Source organism: Micromys minutus (genome assembly GCF_963924665.1).
Source record: "Micromys minutus genome assembly, chromosome: 1".
NCBI lineage: Eukaryota > Metazoa > Chordata > Mammalia > Rodentia > Muridae > Micromys > Micromys minutus.
The window spans coordinates 91,877,245-91,898,390 of record NC_137969.1 but is presented as its reverse complement, the minus strand read 5'-3'; the positions used below and the strand labels follow the sequence as shown (position 1 = coordinate 91,898,390).

Below are 21,146 nucleotides of genomic sequence, written 5' to 3'. Positions count from 1 at the left end.
ATCCAGCCCAGTGTTAATAGGGTAAGCCTTTAAAACTGACACTCAGGAGGCAGAGGCAAGCAGATCTAGTTAGTGAATTCTGGGCCAGTCCAGATTACAAAGTGAGACTGTCTCAAACCATAATTTTAAAGAAACAGTAATTCTTATTATGCTAAAAAAAAAAAAAAAAAAAAAAAAAAAAAAAAGCCTGAGGGTGCATGCGGTAGCTCAGAGGATACATGCAGTGTGTAAGAGACTCTCAGGTCAACCCACAACCTCACAAAAGCTGATTGAGATGAAGGATGTCAGGTTGTGTTTTTTTTTTTTTTGTGATCAATCTATTTATCTATGTATTTATTCATCTATCTATTATTTTTATATTTTTGATAGAAAAACAAATTATAAAAACTGCAAGAATGACCCATGTACTTTACGCTTTAAATTAAAATAAAATTTTATTAAAAGCATCTTTTAAAATTACAGCATGTTTATTAATATGCTGTTAACTCTGCCGAACTACAACTTAGCCATATGAAGCATAAAACACTTCAAAAATCTGAATGTAACCACATTTTTAAAACAAAAAGCAGTCATAACACACCTCAAATTTTAGATGCCAATGTTTTGTCCAAGTACATAGCTTATATCAAAAAATAACCCTCTAAAACATGGCCAACGGTAAGCAGTTGGAATAATTTCTTACACTGTCCAATCATACAATTAAAAAATTCTTGTGATATTAACTACAATGGCTGACAAACATCAATTGGAAAAACAAACAAAGCCTTTACTTTTTGATAAATTTCATCTGTGAATTGACTCATTTTTCAGTTGTACTGGTATCCTTAAGGTGAGTTCATCAGATATAAAATTTCCCAAGACTTACGAGCATTGCGTTTTGGTTCATTCCCTTCCATTTATCTGAGGAAAAATTCTAGAGAAAGTGTCGAACCCCAAACCAAGAATATGTAGAAGCTATGTATGGTCTCTTATCATACTTATAAGTGCTCAAGTTAAAATTCTACATACCAGATTACAGGTAACATTCTTAGACCATTACAAATATAAATTCTCTTATTACAAAAAGCCCCTAAAGATCTGACTGTACAGAGGAATTCCATTTTTAAAGTATGTCCTCGTCATACACATTATTCTAACTACCACAACTTCAGTTTCACATTGGCGCTTCTAGACATTTCTTACCTCCACTCTCCAAGGCTACACAATCTAACTACTGTGTACTGCAACTGCTGAGAGTTTTAGCCTACATTCTCAACTCTCAGTAATGTGTGATCTAAATTTGCAGGATGCTACCTCAAAAAAAAAAAAAAAAAAAAAAAAAAAAAAAAAAAGGCACTGAGGAGCCCATCTTTCCTTTCATTACTTTGAAGTCTCCAATTAAGAAGTCTATAAATCACTATGCTCTGCATATAATTTCATTCACCTTTTAACAAAAGCTCAAGTGACAGATTCCTGACTCCATTAAAGAGATGGCTGCTCGGCCCCTAGAATTCTATTCATGCCTTAGTACACAACGTGTTCAATAACTTCATCTATTTGGAGAAAATGGTTTTGAATCACCAGACAAGACACTTGAAGCTTAAACTATCTCAGAAGCCTGCATATTTGAGTAGCCAATATTTACTCAAGTGTTTAACTGATAGCTAAATTTAGTGAACACAAAATAGCTTGGCATGTTATTCTGAAGTGAAGCAGAAAGGTGGCAATATGCACTGAAAATATAAATATGGAGGCTTCCATCCGCTAAAAACGCTAAACAAGCAGAACAATTAAAATTTAGTGTTTACTATTAAAAGACCTAAAACATTTCACTACAAACAACCCTGCAGATGTCCCTTTTATTAATACAAACACAAGTGCCAATCTCATTACAGGGCCCATAACAGATCTCACTGGTGCACACACATGCACCAGTTGCCAGGTTACATAGACTTTGCAAGATTAATCACTCAGGTCCAGCAGCTGAGCGATGTGCAAAAGTCCCCAGTCAACAAGCTGAGTGACAAGCGCTTTCTAAGCATCAACATTACAGTGAGTTAAAAAGCCCAGAAAGATGGGTTAAGACTCATTGTACACCAGTTTTAAAAACTAGTACCCATCTTACCAAGAGCCTCAAATACCTATTTTCTTAAGTTCATAACGTATCACCTTTCCAAATAGTTGGCCTCCCATTTCTCTAGATTTATTGGCCATGCTATTTTGCAATTTAAAAATATGTATCTTATACATATGTCTCACACTGCCCTGCTTCAGTGTTTACAGTACTGTCACACACACTAGCATACACTGTTAAAAATGATCTTATAAATAATCTATTTCAACCTTCTTTGGCTATTTGTACCAATCTGTTTTCTCACACAAATGTCTTATTCACAAAGTGCTTCCTGTGAGAACTGCTTCCAATGAATGCATTAAACTTGCAAAACCTAGCTTCCCACAACTGTAGCTTCTACCCTGTAACTGCAGTCCATATTTACAAAATATTTTAAACTTTACATCAAATCCATTTCCGTATAAAAAAAAAGTGCAATTCTCTCTCACCCCATCTGAGGCAACAACATTCTTCATAAGTTTCTACAGAATAGCAGCCTATGGTAAGCAAATAAGGTGCTTAGCTTATGCCCAAGGATCTACTTTGTAAGTATGCTGGGCAGTACTTTTGTACAGTGAAGAGTCAGTGTGGGGCTATTGGCGGAGTGGTGCCCCTGTCAGATTGGCCAGCTCAATGAGTGCCAGGGCCCCATGCAGCCTCTCTCGTTGCTCCTGAAGCCGGCGCTGGGCACCGCTCTTTTCATCCTCCTCCTCATCAGACTGGAGGTACTCCAGAGGGTCTTGCTGCTCCTGATCAGCCTTCTGAACTAGCTTGCCTTTTAGGGTGGGAGTGCGTTGCTCTCTCATCTCCCAGTACCTGTGCAAAAGGCAAACATATTGTTTATATGGCAGATATCAGACTGTAAAGCATTTTCTCAGTGGGGCTGGAGAGATGGCTCAGGGGTTCAGAGCACTAGCTCCTCTTCCAAAAGACCTGGATTGGGTTCCCAGCACCCACAATGGCAGCTCACAATTGTCTGTACCTCCAGTTCCAGATCTCATGCCCTCTTTGGGCCCCCATAAACTCCTGCACACACATACACTCAGGTACAAACACATATGTACGGTTCACACTGATATCTCATCCTGCCTAAATCAGACCCACTGCATACTGACAGGAATATCAACAGCTCAGTCACTACTGACATTTGTGAAGGTTCATCAAAACACTCAAGATGCAACTGCCATACGACCAGCTACCCCACACCCAAGTCAACAGACTGGAGATGCTTGCACATGTAGTCCTGCACTGTTTACAGCACAACTGGTTCACAGCAGCCAAGCCTAGGTGTCTGTGAGCAGAAGTGGGGGCTGGAGAGATGGCTCAGTGGTTAAGAGCACTGCTGCTCTTCCAGAGGTCCTGAGTTCAAATCCCAGCAACCAGATGGTGGCTCACAACCATCTGTAGTAATAGGATCTGATGCCCTCTTCTGGTGTGTCTGAAGACAGCAACAGTATACAAATAAAAATAAATTAAAAATTAAAAAAAAAAAAAGAAAAAGAAAATGTGGTATATATACACGTTGGGACACAGTCCAAGAATAAAGTAGGGTAAGATTTCTTAGTGCTTGTAATAAAACCCCCAAAAACAAAGTCTTGATACCTCAGTTTCTTCAAAGACATGGAATTATTCTTGGATTACGTTTTTGTGCTCCTCCCAGGTATAGTGGATAGAAGTGAGCTTACTTCAGATTATTTGTTACAACTGTCATTTGCTTATATGCCTCTATGGAAAACATGCTTATGCTGTATGAGGCTTGCCCTTTAACTGTACACTCTACTCTTGCGACTGCTCTTAACCCTCAGAGTATAAACTGTCTGATGCTCAAAATAAAGTTGGCTATTGCAGGAGACATTAGTTCACCTCATTGATTGGCTCCATTCTCCCAGTTCTTACACTTGATCTTAGCCAAAAGGCCAAGAAGTGATCCTCAGGTCCTACCAAGTACACAGTAACAAGGACCTGGACTCAGCTAAGAGATTAGAGGAGCCACAATCAAGCTTATGCATTGTTTTGTTTAAAGAAATAACAACTATTAAAGTCACAACTATTAAATTGCTTGCAAGTTGTTTATAGTTATAATCATTTGTTTTCAGAGTAAGGACAGAGTCTGAAAAAAATACTGAAAAGGAACAAAAAGAGGGGGAAAAGATCTCATTCAATTTTTGGGTCACTTGGGCATTAATTTGGAATGTTATCAGAACACTTAAGGAGGATATTAATCACGAGGAAGATAAGGTTGATTCCTTGCATGAATATAAACTGAATGATCAAACCTTAAAATGGGTAAAAAAGGCAAAAAAGGATTTTCCCCACTCAGGCAAAACTGAAAGTAAACACAGCTCCAATAATTATGCCGGTGATAATCCCACTCAGCTCCTTAGTAGAGCTTCCTTCAGATGTTCCATCCATTGCCACTAATGCCTAAAAATTCATTTATTGCCTAAAAATGACCCAGAAGCATGGGGTGAGAAATTTTATAATTTAGAGTTCTCTTCATGTTTTGATGTGGATTTAGGAGAGCCTATGAAAAAGCTAACTTTATAACCTAGGTCAGCTAGGGTACAGCAAGGAAATTAATTTCATTTACCAGTACCTTCCCAGGCCCCATGAGCTGTTTGGTGTATTTCCAATGCACTATTTATAACCCTAGAAGGTTATAAAATCAGTGTTGGCTAGTTCCCATATATTATCTCAAGAAGTAAAGAGCTAGCTATTAGAATTCAGACTAAATGACACAACTGTGTATCATGTAGATCCTTGACTGTTTTTAAACATTTTTCCCTACAAAATTGTCTCCTACAGGCATTTGAGCACAAGAGGATGAGCCTTTGGAATGCATTTATTTACACCATAAAAGCCATAAAAAACTGCTTACTTTCCTCTCCTTCAATTAGTAAACAGGGGATCCAACGTCAACAGTTATGTTAATTCCATCCATGTATTATATTACTACCCTCAACCAACTATCAGTTTTTAAAAGCAATACAGAAGACTACAGATTTTTGTTGTTGTTGTTATTGTTGTTGATGTTTTCAAGACAGGGTTTCTTTGTGTAGCACTGGCTACCCTTGAAGTAGCTCTGTAGACAAGGATGGCCATAAACTTGGGAGATTTGTCTGCTTCTGCCTTTTGAGTACTAGGATTAAAGGCATGCATCACCCCAGCATATTACTGTGGGAGTACAGGAAATCATGGTCTAACTGGCAATCTATGGGACTTTTCTCATATGAACTGAATTTGTGATTATAAAAAATTTGTCCAATCTTCTCCCATTCCATAGGTAGATATTTATTTTATCGATGGTTCATCTAAAGGTATAGAATGAATTGATGGTCCAGATTGTCATTAATCTAGTAATACTTTTCTTCAGCCCAATATGTAGAACTGACTGTTTCAATTTATCTATTATGGTTAATTCATAAAACACTTGTAAAATATCTTCTGGATAGTTGTCATCTCTGAGACATACTGCCTCAGTCTGCTAACCTAGGCCCAGTCTAGGCTTCTGGTCTCCATACAATCTTATCTATGCCTAGAATGTTTCAGCTTCTGAGACTTACTCCTGAATAAGCTTATCTCTTTCTAGCTCTTTCTGAACTCTGGCTGGCTGGTTCAACTTAGCTGTTCTGGTTCAAACTCCTTTCCATGCTGACTGATTCAATATGAATTTTCTCTCCACCTTTCCTGAATTTCTCTGCTTTGGCCTCAAAATAATTCTAGCAATCTGTTCTAATCATTTAGCTCCCTCTCATTCTGTGGCTCGTCTGTCTTTACCTGTGTCTAGCTCGATCTCTCTTCAACTTGTTTGCTTCAAACTGCCTCCTTCCTCTCTGCACTGCTCCTGTAAGTAGCTTCCCTTTCCTCTCCTAGTGAGAGTTGGGTATATCCTAGTTTGTCAAATCTTTCTCTGATTTGCTATTGTCTGCCATTCAAGTAGACATCACTTTTAAACTAACAACCTTCTACAAACTGTCACTACCTTCATTGATTGAGATTAAAGGTGTGTGCTAAAGCTGAGACACACAACTAGAAACAGCTTTTTCAGTAAATAGTCTTAGTGTTCATAGTGTTTGGTGGTTTGAATATGCTTGGCCCATGGGAAGTGTTATTTTGAGGTGTGTCCTTGTGAGAAGTGTATCACTGTGGGGGTACTCTTTGAGATCCTATGCTCAAGTTCCACAAAGTATGAAGAAAGCCTCTTCCTAGCTGCCTGCTGAAGGAGTCTCCTGGCTGCCTTTGGATCAAGATGTAGAACTCTTGGCTCTTTCTCCAGCATCATGTCTGCTGGATGCTATGGCTCCTTCCATGATGATAATAGACTGAACCTCTGCAACTATAATGTAGCCCAACTAAGTTTTGTCCTTTAGAGGCCTTGGTTATGGTGTCTCTTCACAGCTATGAAAACCCAAACTAAGACACATTGAGATCAAATATCCTCTAACAACTCTTAAATATCATTTCAGATTCTGCTTATACTGTAGGATTATTTCTAGCAATAGACTCAATTTCATGCATACTCTAACCTTGGCTTTATTACAATAAAAAAAATAAGCAAGCTGATGTATTAATTATCTCCACTTCTCCATTAAGAAAACTGGGAAGAGTTTTGTGTCTATCATTGCAGATGGATCGATCCACGGAATTATAGATCCTTTGGCTCCTCCTGCCCCAGGCTATCAAGGATGGTGGAGGGCAAGGAAACAGTTTAAGTCACTAGAAAGATAGCAAACCTCCAGCTAAAGGGCAAAAAGCGATATAGACCATATCATAAGTCATGTAAGCCAATCTGGGGTAAGGCCTTATGCACCAAAGGAGAAGTAAACACACAGAGCCCTATGTCACCTGAGAATCTCTTTCTAGCAACGCTAGCTGCTTTGGCCTATGCATCTTTGATGAGTACATCTGAGCTCATGTATTGGTCTTATGTTCCTCATCCTCCTTGCCCTTCAACTTGTAGATTGTATGGACCCAGTTCCTGTTATCTAATGAATGACTGGACCTTGGGACTGTAATAGATTTCTTCATTCATCTGAAAAGGGGAGCACATTTAATTTTCCCTTGAATTTAAATAATTTTCCATTTGCTAAGGACATAATATTTGTGTTCCTATTAGAGGACAAGTATGGGCTTTCATTCTACAAGAGACCAAAACAACTGCTCATATTGGTTTATTTACAAGCTAGTCTCTAGATTTTTTTAATCAATATAATAATACAACCAATAGTATTGAACATAGTTTTGATCCCTATTCTTGGGGGAAAAGTATTAGATACTATACTTTCACTACTCTAAAATTACTCATTATATTTATAATTTGTTTGTTTAAAAGATATTCATGCCTCAAATTACAATTTATCCACAACATTTCAAATTGAAACTACTCTGGATATCCTTTGTTTAAAAATTTCAGAACATGGTCCCAGAATGAAGTCATGTGAGATTCCTGAGTACTTGTGAGAAAATTCCAAGAAACCAAGACAAGTGTCTTGATTTTTTGTTTGTTTTCTGGGTTTTCAAGACAGCTTCTCTGTGTAACACTGGCTGTTCTGGAACTTTTTTTGTAGATCAGGTTGGCCATGAATTCACAGAGATTCACCTGCCTCTACCTCTCAAAAGCTGAGATTAAAGGCCTGTGCTACCACCACCTATCAAGGCTTGCAATCTCAGTGTCTTCAAAACTTCATGCACCTCCCAGATGGAGTGGACAGGAGTGAGTTTACTTCAGACTATTCATTACAACTAGCTCCTGTTATTTTTTATACCGCCCTTGTGGTTGTACACTTATGCTACTCCTCTCAATCCTCAGAGTAGGAACTATCTGGTGCTCTGAACAAAGTCAGCTATTACATGAGACTTCAGTCTGCCTCATTTATTGGCTCCATTTCCCAGGTCCCATGACAGTAAACACATAATGGATTTTATTCAGCCATAAAGAGCAAAACTGTGTAGACACAGAAAGACAAATATCACGTTTTCTCTCATTTGTGGATTTCAGACCTTATATAGCCTCATTAAATCATTTATTTATAAGTTATGAAAGTAGAAATAAGACTGAGAGAATGAAGGAGACTAGGAGGGAAGAAGGACATAGGGATTGCTGTGACCAAAGTACTTGATAGACTGCCCTTTATAATATCTAATGAATATACACTAATCAAAATGAAATGTGGTTAAAGTGGTTCCTTAGTAAGTATTGTTTGTCTATGACTATTCAGAAGTAGCACATGGAACTCCCCTTTATACAAAGAACTTAGATTGGGAAGAACTTAGATTCCTGTTCACGTGTCTATAATCAGACACTTGCTGCTTTAGACCTCCCACTGCATTCTCTAATCATGTTTGCCATTACCCTGGGTATGTAGCTCAGAGGTAGAACATCTGCATAACATGTATCAAGGCGCTGATTTCAATTCCCAACACCAGAAACAAACAAAAGACCCCTACCTTTATTTATAAATATATATATATATATTTATTTAACCCTTTTTATTTAACAAAATAATGGTTTTTGGTTTCTGTATAGATACCACGGCCCAGGCTTTTTTTTTTTTTTTAAAAGAGGGGAAGGTGCTTGGGGGTTAATGGTAACTTTTGAGAGTATTAAACATTAAACCTCTGAAATAAGACCAACAGTCAGGTATGAAGGCAGGCAGGTCTCCAAGCTGAGGCCAGCCTGGTCTACAGAGTGAACTCAGAATAGGCAGGGCTACACAGAGAAACCCTGTCTGGAAAAACAAAAGAAAAAAGAAATATGACCAAGAAAGTAATGTCAATAGTAGACTTTATCCAAAAAATTTAACATTAGTTTTAATTCTAGTTTAGTCTTATTAGCCACTTGATAAGTCACAAGAAAAAAATGTAATGTCTACTCACTTGGTGTCTAAAGTGCATATTTAAATGGTAAGTGTCACCATATACAAGTGCCAATATAAAGACTGTGTGCTAATGCACAGCCTTATTTACAATACTAAAGGCAACTCAAACATCTATCAAAAGATGACTGACTAAACAAGGTGATGTAGAGCTACACAATAAATTACTATCCAGAAATAAAAGGAATGGACTGTTGAAACACTCAATATGCATGAACCTCAAATGATGCCGAGTTAAAGCAGTCATTTGATAACATTTCTATGAAGCCCTAGAAAATACAAATTAGTTTCTGGTCCCAGAAGATCAGTGCTAGCTGGAAGCAGTGCAGTTAAGAGTTATTATAAAGGAGCATGAGGAAACTTGGGTATGACAGATACATCCATTACTTTGACTATGCTGTTCCATGGTATAGACAAAATGCCACATGTATCAAATTGTGCACTTTAATACAACCTATAATACACCAATGATACTCAGCAAAGCTATTCAATCATTGTTGAGGGATTAAAGGTACATGCCTTTAATCTCTGCACATCAGAGGCAGAGACAGATGAATCTCTGTGAGTTCTAGGGCAGCCTACTCTACATAGCAAGTTCCAGACCTACCAGGACTACACTGTGAGACCCTGTTTACAAATAAATAAATAAAATACAACTGTATCATTTAGGAAATCTATCTCAGCACACTACAAATATTGGCAGTACCTGAGAAGCATTAAAAGAACCGTTAGTTCAGTACAACTTGAGGACTAGAACAAGAGAATCTTGACAGATCACCGGGGCGAAAGTTAGGATTCCACACTCAGGATAATACTAGCCTCAATCTGTGAAAAGGTCCCAGACTGTTTGTTCTAGGAGTTCCCAGGTAGGTCAAGTAAGCCTTTCCTGAAATGATATTTAGCCCAAGAAAGAAAGAAAAAAAAAGAGCAGAAAGGCTTAAAGGAAGAAGTGAGGCCTCCAGGTAAGAGCAGAGAAACCTGAAACAATGTCACATGGTCACCCATAAACACCTGTCCACGGTGCACAGCTATGGGGAGGAGCTATAGCAGCACAACAGGTAACCAACATCACTACAGGGAAACTTCAGTGGTGCTAATAACAAACAAGTTTGTAAGTCAAATATCCTCAAAGAAAGATTTTTATGCTGACCTCCTTGTTGCTATGACTTGCAAATTCATGTGTGTTCCATATATTTCAACAGTGAAACAAAGAAATGAAATACACTGCGCTTGGGACACACAAACTATTATTTCTGTCACACACAGATCCCAACTCTATAGGAAAATAAGGATTATTCTGAATTATTTTATAAAACATATGTAAGTAATTTATTTAAAATAAAAGAATTCTCAAACTCTAATATAAACCCAAGCCCCAAAGACATCTTCTGGGAGACCACACACAGCCTTACTTTGCCAGCCACTCGGCAGCAGCCTTGTTATCCGTAGACTGGTGTTTACTGAGTGTGTCTGTTGGCTCTTCTCTCTTCAGCCGGGCATAAGGGTGCTTAGGACAATGGCGGTTTGCATGGGTGAATCTGCTTAGGCAACCTTTAAAACACAGAAGGAAATGCTCACCAGAATGTGGACATTTAGTCACAAAATATGTCCAGCTTCAATATACACACAGGAAAACAGAAAGATGCTGAATTCTCTAACCAAACAAGCTTCTACAGTCACATCCACGGAATCCGATCCCCTCTCTAACCATGGTGCACATATATACATGCAGCTACACACAAATGATAAATTTTAAATACTAAAAAAAACAAGGGATTTCTAATGAGTCAGGCAAGGTGTTACACACCTTTGATTCTAGCACTCAGGAGGCAGAGGCAGGTAGATTTCTTTGAGTATGAAGCCAGCCTGGTTTATATAGGGAGTTCCAGGCCATGTGACACTATACAGTAAGACCCTGTTTCAGAAAGAAACAAGTTTCCTCTCATATGTAGAAACTAAAAATAACCTGTAAACATAAGATTAAAAAATAAAGAAAACTACAAAAAAGGGGGCAGGACTATATTGAAATATATATGTTTTTACATGTTTTTGGAGTCTGTGATTAAAAAACCAACAAATCAGCCAACCATTTAAGAGGGCCAGCAAGATGGCTCACTGAGTAAAGGTGTTGCCGTTCAGCCTGGTAACCTAAGTTTGATCCCTAGGATGTAAGTGGTCCATCCCCTTATCGCCATACACTCAAATAGATGGATGTAAAAATAGAAAGAAATACACTTGCTCTGGTTAAATAGTTTATCAACCAAAATAAAAGCCTACCTCAAAGGCTACATTTGTTATGAAATTTCCTACTTCCTAAAGCTTGGGAATGTAACTCAATGAGAGTACCTGCCTAGCTTGTGCAAATCCATAGCTTGGGGATGGGGAGCTTATGATGTTTCATAAAAGCTTGTCAAGTTTTTTCTTCTCAGGCTGGAGAGATGGCTCAGCGGTTAAGAGCACTGACTGCTCTTCCAGAGGTCCTGAGTTCAATTCCCAACAACCACATGGTATTTCACAACCATCTATAATGGGATCTGATGCCCTTTTCTGGTGTCTGAAGACAGTGACAGTGTACATAAATATAAATATATATATAATAAATCTTTAATTTTTTTTCTCTTCTCAAAAAAATCTAAGAAAAACTACAGCTGATTACTAAAAATCTAAGTAAAACTTACTCTAACTACTAGCTGGCTGCTAGCTATTCCTAAAATATCATTTTAACACCATACCATTTTCTGAACAGACAAAAGGCTTCTCTCCGGTGTGAAGACGTTGGTGGGTTTTAAGCTGTCCACTTTGAACAAAGGCTTTCCCACAGTCAGGATAGTCACACAGATAAGGTCTCTCACCTACGACAGACATCATAATTAGACATGAGGGAGTAAGAAGAGGCAGGAGGAAAATCCTCTTTACATGGGTCAGAACTCCAGTGAGAAATGACACGCCTCACAGTGCACACAGACAGGGAGACAAAGGGTGGCACTGAAGTACCTCTCTTCTATAAAGCACGCTTCTTCCTCTAGGTCAGTGTATTTAGAAACCCAGGTTCAATCCTGTTATTAGCATCTTCAGTGTATCTACTTTTCTCAACAGTCCCAACTATGAGTTCTTTTCTGACTTATAAACTATCCCCTATCTCTAACTTCTGCTCTCTGTGGCTATTTCCTTGGTCTTACTCAGCCATAAGGGATACTCCAACAGCCTACTAGCTAGCCTCTAGCCTCCTTCATACATTGTATTTCAAGATGGAGGCACCAGTACAGAACTCTGCTTTGGTAGTACCAGTAATTTCTCAAATCACCCAAACCCTCCTGAGCTCCTTGGACTGAAAAGTTGCCTGATGATTCTTCTCAACATGCAATGTCACCAAATTCATTGTCTACTTGGAGAAAGGAGAAGAGTGCTTAGTTTCCTCCAGAAGAGATATTCCAGCTAGGAGGTAATGCCTTGTTATCTGGTTCTTATCCTTAAGAACACATCTTCCTGGCTGGAGAGATGGCTCAGTGGTTAAGAGCACTGACTGCTTTTCCAGAGGTCCTGAGTTCAAATCCCAGCAACCACATAGTGGCTCACAACCATCTGTAGTGAGATCTGATGCCCTCTTTTGGTGTGTCAAGACAGCTACAATGTACTTGTTTATTATATAAATCTTAAAAACAAAAAAACAAAACAAAACAAAACAAAAAAAAAACAAAAAAAAAAAAAAAAAATCCACATCTTCCCTGCCCATTCAAATCCTGAGTCTGCAGACTTTTGGCTGCGCTTGGTGTCTCCCCGTGAAGTGTCCTGTGGTGATCCTGTGCCATAGAAGTCTCCTGCAGAAATTCTCCTACTTTTTGTTTCATTTAAATTTCTACATACGGAATAGTGCTAACCTAGATAACATGCTCAAAAGTGTCAATCATAATTAATGTATTTATTTATGCCCCCCCCCCCGTCGACATTATAGAAAAAACATGGGCCCTACAAAGTCTTTGCTTTCTATACAGATGGCAAGTACTTCTATAAACAAATAAAAATGTCTGACATGTAAGTGTTAGAGGAAACAAGTAGAATTCAGGTAGACTAGAATTCAACAACACAACTTGACAATGCTCAGTTTTAAAATCCTAAACCCACCATTCCCCATCAAAAAGCAACTGAGTAACAGTGGCTGATTTTTAAAACTTCAAAGTGACAATGGCAATATAAGAAAATATAAGGCATTTATATGAACATTATTTAACCTAAGTAACATTGATTAACAACTTAAGTACCAAACCAAGTTTAATCAAGTATCACTTCTAGCCATTTCTACAATGCTGTCATCTTACCGGTATGAGTCCTTTTGTGAGCCTGGAGTGATTTCTCCCTCGGAAATACCCTGTTACAGATGTTACAGCGAATCCTGCTAGATGAATGCTCTCCTTCATTTATTAAATCCCGAACAGTGTCTGCTCTGGGCCTTCCACGTCGGATTCCATCCTGTTAACATTGTTTATAAACTTAAATAAATCAGCCGTCTCAGCAACTCCAAAAATACAAAATCAACGAACACCCCCAAAGCACTTTCACTTGTCCTTTCTTCCTTTACCACCCAGCAGCAAACCTTCTAAAGGTCTCTGTCCTTAGTGTGTGGCTTTGTTCCCACTTGCAGAGAGCAGACCAGAACCTATTCTGAAAAACTATCTGCTATGACCTGCATGAGCCACTTGGTGGACTGACACAAGGCACTTGTCTTTAGCGCATCTAATCTAGATATCCCTCAGAACATAAGACTAGAGGACATTGTTCACAAACAACTTGCTGCTCTCTGGACCAAAAAAATGGGTTCTACTAAGCAAGCAGACACAGGAAAAGCCTGTGGGAAAGTCAGGGAGAAGACTTCACAGAAAATGGAGCATCCTGAACCCAGTCAGAAGCTCTTCCCAAAGAAAGTGAAGGCTATGGCAGAGACAGAAACAGCTGGGTAAAGAAAACAAAGTGTGTGTCCTCTCCATGCCCCAACCCCTGCCCCTGCCCCAATAGGGCACTTGCCTATGCCAATGGCCTTGAGCTCAATCTCAATATTCTGTACTAAAAAGGGACATCGTAAAAGGAGATGGAGCTACACAGAAGCAGTTTTAATAGACTTACCTACTGAAGCTAAGGTAATTCAAAATAAATTCTTTAAGTTTAAAAGACAAATTAACAAGTTCAGGGTATACTTTAAAGTATTAATTTAATGTTATGTAATTTTTTAAAGGACCTATTTATTATATATAAGTACACTGTAGCTGTCTTCAGACACACCAGAAGAGGGCATCAGATGGTTGTGAGCCACCATGTGGTTGCTGGGATTTGAATCAGGACCTCTGGAAGAGCAGTCAGTGCTCTTAACCACTGAGCCATCTCCCTCCAGCCCTCGTAAATTTTAAAAATGAGAAGGCCATGTGTAGTGGTACAAGCCTTTGATGCCAGTACTTGGGAGGCAAAGGTAGGTGGATTTCTGTGAGTTTAAGGTCTGCTAAGACTTCCTAGTAGAGACCTTGTCTTATTAAAAAAAAAAAAAATCAAGAAGCTATTATGACATATACCTCTAAATCCCTGCACTGAGGAGCTGAAGCAGGATGACTGCAAGTAAGTCTGAGGCCTGCCTGGACTACAAAGCCAATCTGAGGACAGCCTGAGCTACAAAGTGAGAATACCTCAACCCCCCCCCCAAAAAAAACCTAAAACATTTTGAATAGTTAATAGCATACCAACATGGTCACAAATGTATTAATACTTATTTAACATGCAAGCAAACTGAGTATTGTTTAAGTCTATACTATCTTCTCTAATCTAAAACAAGCATGTTTCTTTTTTCTTTTAAAATACCTCTTATTTCCCAGGTAAGTTGTCACAATTATAGGTTACATGAAAAAAGAACAATGCTACACAGCTAAGATATGTCACCATTCTCTATGTAAAAACCTATAGGTTTCCAAAACTTAGATCTTAGCCTCATACCTAAAATAAGCTCTAGCCCAATTTCCTTCAGTCAAAATTTTCATTTTGAAATAAGTTCATGCCACGTATAGTGACGCACACCTTTAACTCCAGTGCTGTGGGTCAGTGAATTTAAAGCCAGCCTGGTCTAAAGAGCGAGTTCTAGGACATCCAGGGTTACACAAAGAAACCCTGTCACAAAAAAAAAAAAAAAAAAGAAAGAAAAAAATTAAATTACCCACTAACTACTTTGCTACTAGAAAAATACAGCACTTGCCACGTATCGGTAATAATAAATAAATGCATCCTTTTAATTAAGGAAATAGATTGGAAATAATCATCTAATGTTCCAAATATATGAGCTGTACCTACTAGCTGCACATATCTGTGTGCATGCTGTGTGTGTACATCGAGGAGCCAGAGATCAGTGTCAGGTGTCTTCTCTTTCTCTCACTGCATCTTTTGAGACAGGGTCTCTCACTGAGCCCACAGCTCACCATTTCTACAAGGCTGGCTGCCCAGAGGCCTTGAGATCTGCCTGTCTTTCTACACCCTCACTTCTTCTACCACTGTGTTTACAGATGTGCTTCAAATGGCTCATGTGGCTGCTGGATGCTAAGGCACTAAGCCTAGGCCTTCGTGCTTATGCAGCAAACATTTGCAACCTGAGCCATCTCACCATCCCAACCATATATATTTAAATAACCAATATTACTTGAATAGGCCATTTTCATTTTGGTTTTAACAATAAGAAACCATGTTTTTAGGCATGTTTATCAGCAGCCAATTAGTAGGCTGAAGGACAAATCTTGTTAAAACTATTGACTCAAAGAAAAAACCATGTCAACATGAAATTTTGGATGATTACACCACTAAAAACTTTTGCATACAGAATCTCTGAACCTCTAGAAAGTATTTATAATTATATGAAGACAGAAAACTTTAAAAGTCCTTGAATGTTTTTGACAAGTTCAAATAAAGGCCTGACTTAACATTTCTATTATGTAATAAGACACCATAAGCCATAGAATCAAGCCAGTAAGTAGCAGTCCTCACAGCCTCTCCTCTGCATCAGCTCCTGCCCTCCAGGTTCCTGTCCTGCCTTCCCTTCCCTCAGTAATGGGAGTATGACCTTAGTGGTTCCTTCCAAATTGCTTTTGGTCATGGTGTTTTATCATAGCAATAGAAACCTATCTAAGATAAAGCATAATAAATCAGGAAAAAGAGGAGGAAGAGAAGCAGATCTTAAGAAATGTTTGTGAGCCTTACATTTAGGGCTGGATCCAAACTCCCTGTGTTGCTCAAATCTGCTTTCTTCCCACCTGATCTGTATTCACAGTTCTCCAGGTCTCTACTTCAATACTGAATGTCAGGTTTTGTGCCCCTATATAAAGCATCTCAACTGATTTGGCTAAGCCATAAATAAGCTATGTATGCTTACATCAACTTAATATTTTAAAAAATAATCCCTAAAAGTCCATTTACATGCATACATATGGAGACAATATGATGAATTTTGCTGGTGTCAGAAGTTCTGCTACCTATCATATAGGGGACACTTTTCCTCACTCTCAGCAAGATGAATTAAAAAATGCAGAGTGCTCAACAGACAGCCTGGTAGTTTACTCCTAACATTACCAAGTGCCCACTCGGTGCCAGGTAATAAATGGTAGCTACTATGCTAACAGAATTAAGTGTTTCTATGATTATCAAAAATCACTACATACAAATCAATTATGTGAAAGACTACATGAAATCTAGATGTTTGGATATTAGAAATGGGTACAGGTCAGGCAGGAGCAGGCTCGGTGACCTACAGGATCCACCATCAAAGCATTTTGAAGAGGGAAAACAGGGCACAGACTGAGATCCAGTGCCCTGTAAAACAAGGACGCTATAGCTGTTCTGGGTCTCTCCTAGAATTCACCACAGAAAATAAGGTTATATACTCAAATAGTGCTAAGTGATCTCAAAATGAGGGTCCAAAACATGCTAGCCGGTGATAGATGTTCTTTACCCACTCAGGAGAGCCAGTGTACAAACAAAAGAGCAACAGAAAGCTGACATAGGGAGTGTATAACTCAGATATCAGCGCCTCCCCCTGGGAGTCATAGCAACAAGCAGAAATAAATGCTGCTCACACTCAACAGCTGTTAGTGCCTTGGAATGACATAATGAAGGGTGATGGGAGCACTCCTGACACTGGCCACCACACACACTCATCTCCACCTTCCTGGAAAGTGAGCAGACTCAGGCAAGCATCATGACTCACTCAAAGCCTGGAGAATAGATCATCACCATGAGAACTTTGGAGCCAAAACAACATAAAGGGGGGCTGAACTCCCTCTCTCTTTAAACCAACAACATCTTGACCATAAATAATAAGGTCATTCTCTCAAATAAAGGCATAGGCCAGTGTTTTCTCTCTTAAGTTTAGAACCCTAAATAAATTTCTGAAGCTACACTTGAATCACTTCACTAATTTAAAAAAAAAAAAAAAAAGAACTAGACTGTTATCAAGTCAATTCTGAAAATTATGTGCTCTGTAAAAAGGGGAAATTATACATATATATCAGCCTTTCATTTCCACATTACTTCTGGTATATTTATTTCCCTCTGAAAGAGGTGATGATGTAGAAATAAGACAAGCTTATGCCCTGTGGAAACATTTACACAGATCTATGTGAAGATAAGTCTGATTCAAGCCAGAAAGTGACACCTATGATTTCATTTATTTACAACAGCTTTCACCAGCTTGGGACCAGTGGCAGGAGGATCTGAGATGGAAGCTAGCTTGGTCCACAGAGTGAGTTCCAGGACAGTTGAGGTTACAGAGAAACCCTGTCTGGAAAAACAAATACAAACAACAGTAGTTCTCAACCTATGGGGCCGAGACCCTTTTAGGGGTCTAAGGACACCTAAGATCATTGGGAAACACAGATATTTACATTACAATTCATAACTGTAGCAAATTTATAGCTATGAAGTAGCAATGAAAATAACTTTATTGTTGGGAGTCATGACAACTGGAGCTGTGTTAAAGGGATGCAGCATTGAGAACCACTAGCTTACAACAGCCTTTTCCCCCCTTTTTTTGATAATCCAAACATCGAATTAAGTTAAAACTAAGATTAAATCATGGGAGAAAGGGGCAGAGAGATGGCTCAGTGGTTAAGAATACCCATTGCTCTTCCAAAGGACTTGAGCTGGATTCCCAGCACCTTCAAAGTGCTAAGACTGACCTAAGACTTGACTTCATTCAGTTTCAGCCATACACATGTGCAGACACATAAATTAACAACTTTAAAAGGTCACAAATACAAAAATCTTCCACAGTATTTTTGCATGTAAACCTTTACACCACTTAAGATACAATGCATTTTCTAAGGACTAAAATATCAAATTAATACGTTATAGATACCTAAAGTACCCAAGATGACATGTTAGAAGGAGCTACCTAATGCCAGCAACAATAACTGTTCCTTACACCAACACGGGTACTGCTACCAACATCTCTACTGTTCTTTCAAATATGCACGGCGATACAAGTTTCAACTTTACTGCTCTATAATAACACCACTAGTTAGGTATCTACTTCCTCACCCAAAAATTTCAACATTCTGGCTACTGCCCATGTCACCAAACTTGCTTCAATTCAAAAGTCAAGCATCCCTCAACCTGCTGAGTAATTTGCTCGCTACATGTATAGCAAATTATGTTATACGGGCATTCAACCAACAACAGAAAACTGCACATTTATCTTGCACATTTACTCGACACACAAATTGACCGATACCTTCTTGAACGCTGATGAATGTCAAGTACTAAAGTCTAGCCCCGTAAACACAGTCCGGGGTCCATCGGAGCAGTCACTGAGTACCAACACTGCCACTAGCTAGCTATTCGGTCTTCATGAAGTCGCTTTAACAAACCCCCTACCCCTCAGCTGCTCCGGATGTAAAGTGTATAGTAGGACCTGGTGTCGCTAGCCCTGAATTCCAGCACTCAGAAGGTGGAACTCTTGATAGTCCCAGGCCAGTTAGGGATACAGTTAACTAGCTCCCACCCCAATGTAGGCTGGAGCCAAATGCTCAGGTCCTTTCTTTCCACATCTAAGGCCGAGGCTGCGAAGTTAGAAGCCCAACTGTGCAGGGCAACTTGACACAGCGCGCCACCCCCTCATCACCCCGCTGCACCTGCTGCCCTCAGACCAGCCTTCGCGCCGCGCCCGTCACGTGACTGCCTTGCCCCCCAAAGGTCCGGTTTTTGGCGCGCGGCAGTGACGTCAGCGTCCTGTCAGCCACCGCCCCCGCCGCCCCGCTTTTCCTCCCCGGCCCCGCCCCGCTGCCAAGCTGCGCCGTTAACGGGCCCCCGGCGGCCCCGCGCCTTGGCTGCCCGAGCCACTCACCTTGAGGTGGCCGCTGTCTGGGCTGCTCGCCTCCTCCTCGTCCTCTCCGCCCGACGCGGCGGCCACCGAGGCGGAGGATGGCGGCGCACCCCGTAGCGTCGGGAGCTCAGCCGCCGCGGGCAGTCCAGTCGAAACGACGCCGCCCGCCGCCCCCGGGCTGAGCGTCACGTTATGCGCGTTCTCACCCCACCGCCACGGGTACACCATGAAGTCGCTGAAGCCGGGGCTGGTGGGGACGAGCGGCGGCGGCGGCTCGGGCTCTCCCACGGTACTGCACGGAGGCGTTGCCGGTGTGGTCCTGATGACCGATACCAGTACGCGCTTCGGGGAGTCGTGGCAGAAGATGACCGGCGGCGGCTCCGCCATGGGTGCCGGGGCGCCGCGGATCATGCTGGCTCGTCTGCAGCCCTCGCGCTCTCAGCCCGAGCTGCTTGCCTTGCTCACCCGCGCTGCTACGTCTCGGCGTCTCACAGCCGCCGGCTCAAGGCAGGCGGCTCCGGACGATCAGGCTGCAGCAGCGTTGCTGACAGGAGGACGGGAAGCGAGGAGCAGAGTCCCCGAGAATAACAACCTGCCGCCGCGGTCCCTGCTTCGGCTTTTCCCGCGTTACATTTCGCGCCTGGGCGGAACCAGCCACCGCGAGGACCCTGCGGCTGGCCACCGCGACGACTGACAGGTCGCGAGGGCCAATAGCCGGGTCCAGGCTGTGTTCCGTCTGGAGGTGGGCGGATCCAATTCGAGCGCGGGTCCTTACTGCCACGTCATTGGCCGCCGCTCTCATACTTTTTTTTTTTTTTTTTTTTTTTTTTTTGTCTTGAGGGCCAACTGCGTTCGAAAGTCTGTAGGAGCGCGCGTCTCGTCCTGACACACCCGTCGGGAGCCCCACCCGGGACAGATGACTCCTGCAGAGGTGGGGGGAGGGAAGGAGGCTGTTGATTGGAGGAGCTGCGGAGAAGGGGCGTGGTGGTTGGGGATGGGCGGGGCGATCACACTCGGTCCCGCCCCCACTAGAAGAAGTCGGGGGCGAAAAGAGGGCAGGAGTCTGCGGATTGGAGAAGTTGCGACGAGGGTCGTGGTGGTCACTGCTGGACAAGAGAGTCCTCCCCATCGCCCCACTCAACCCACCCACTCCGGCCTGTGGCTATGGGGCCCGTTTCCGCGCGCAAAGACGGTTTAAAGGGCTGAGGCAGCGCCCGTCCCTCCCCGCCCTCCGCCGAGCTAGGAGCCAGCAAGGCACCGGTTCTTTTGTTTCTGTTTTGAGTCAGGGTCACTATCGATCCCTGGCTGTCCTGGAACTCTATTGTAGGGACCAGGATGACCTCGAAATCAGAGATCCCATGCACTCCCACACCTAGTACTGGTACTAAAGATGTGCGTCACCACGCCTGCCTAAGGGCATGGGTTGTTCTTAATGGAGTCCTGTGACCAGCCTTGCTGAAGATGAGTACCACAGCGTTCCCTGACTCCAGTCGCTTGCTGCCAGGCTCGGGACCGCGGCGGGGCGCACGAGCGACCAATCGCACAGAAAGCAGCTCCCGGCTGTCTGCTCTGCTCGGCCGGACTTGCTTGCAGTGTTTTCCAGGCGTCTGAAGTTGGTAGCGGTTCAAAGATTTGAATCATGTGGCGGCTAAAGGGTAGAACTGGTAACGGGGCCCATTTGTTTCCTGTTTCCCAGGTAGCCTGATCCTAGTAGAGGTTCAGTAAAGATTTTTATATCTAAATGAATAGCCAGTGGTTAAGCGATATAACTGGTAACTAAATTCGATCAAATACAAAGCTATGCCTAAATTGATTTAGCCACAAGAGTTTTGTTTTAGAG

At 41.2% G+C, this 21,146-nt stretch overlaps 1 protein-coding gene across 1 annotated transcript; it reads right to left on the bottom strand.

The window, feature by feature from the left end:
• Window positions 1-451: 451 nt before the first annotated feature.
• On the bottom strand, window positions 452-19,717 carry ZNF367 (zinc finger protein 367; the record flags this gene model as incomplete). The annotated part of the gene is made up of 5 exons (XM_080908532.1): window positions 452-2,908; window positions 10,380-10,518; window positions 11,700-11,819; window positions 13,284-13,434; window positions 19,328-19,717. The coding sequence occupies 5 exons, from the start codon at window positions 19,715-19,717 to the stop codon at window positions 2,686-2,688; spliced, it is 1,023 nt and encodes a 340-aa protein (XP_080764658.1). The 3' UTR covers window positions 452-2,685.
• Window positions 19,718-21,146: the final 1,429 nt, after the last annotated feature.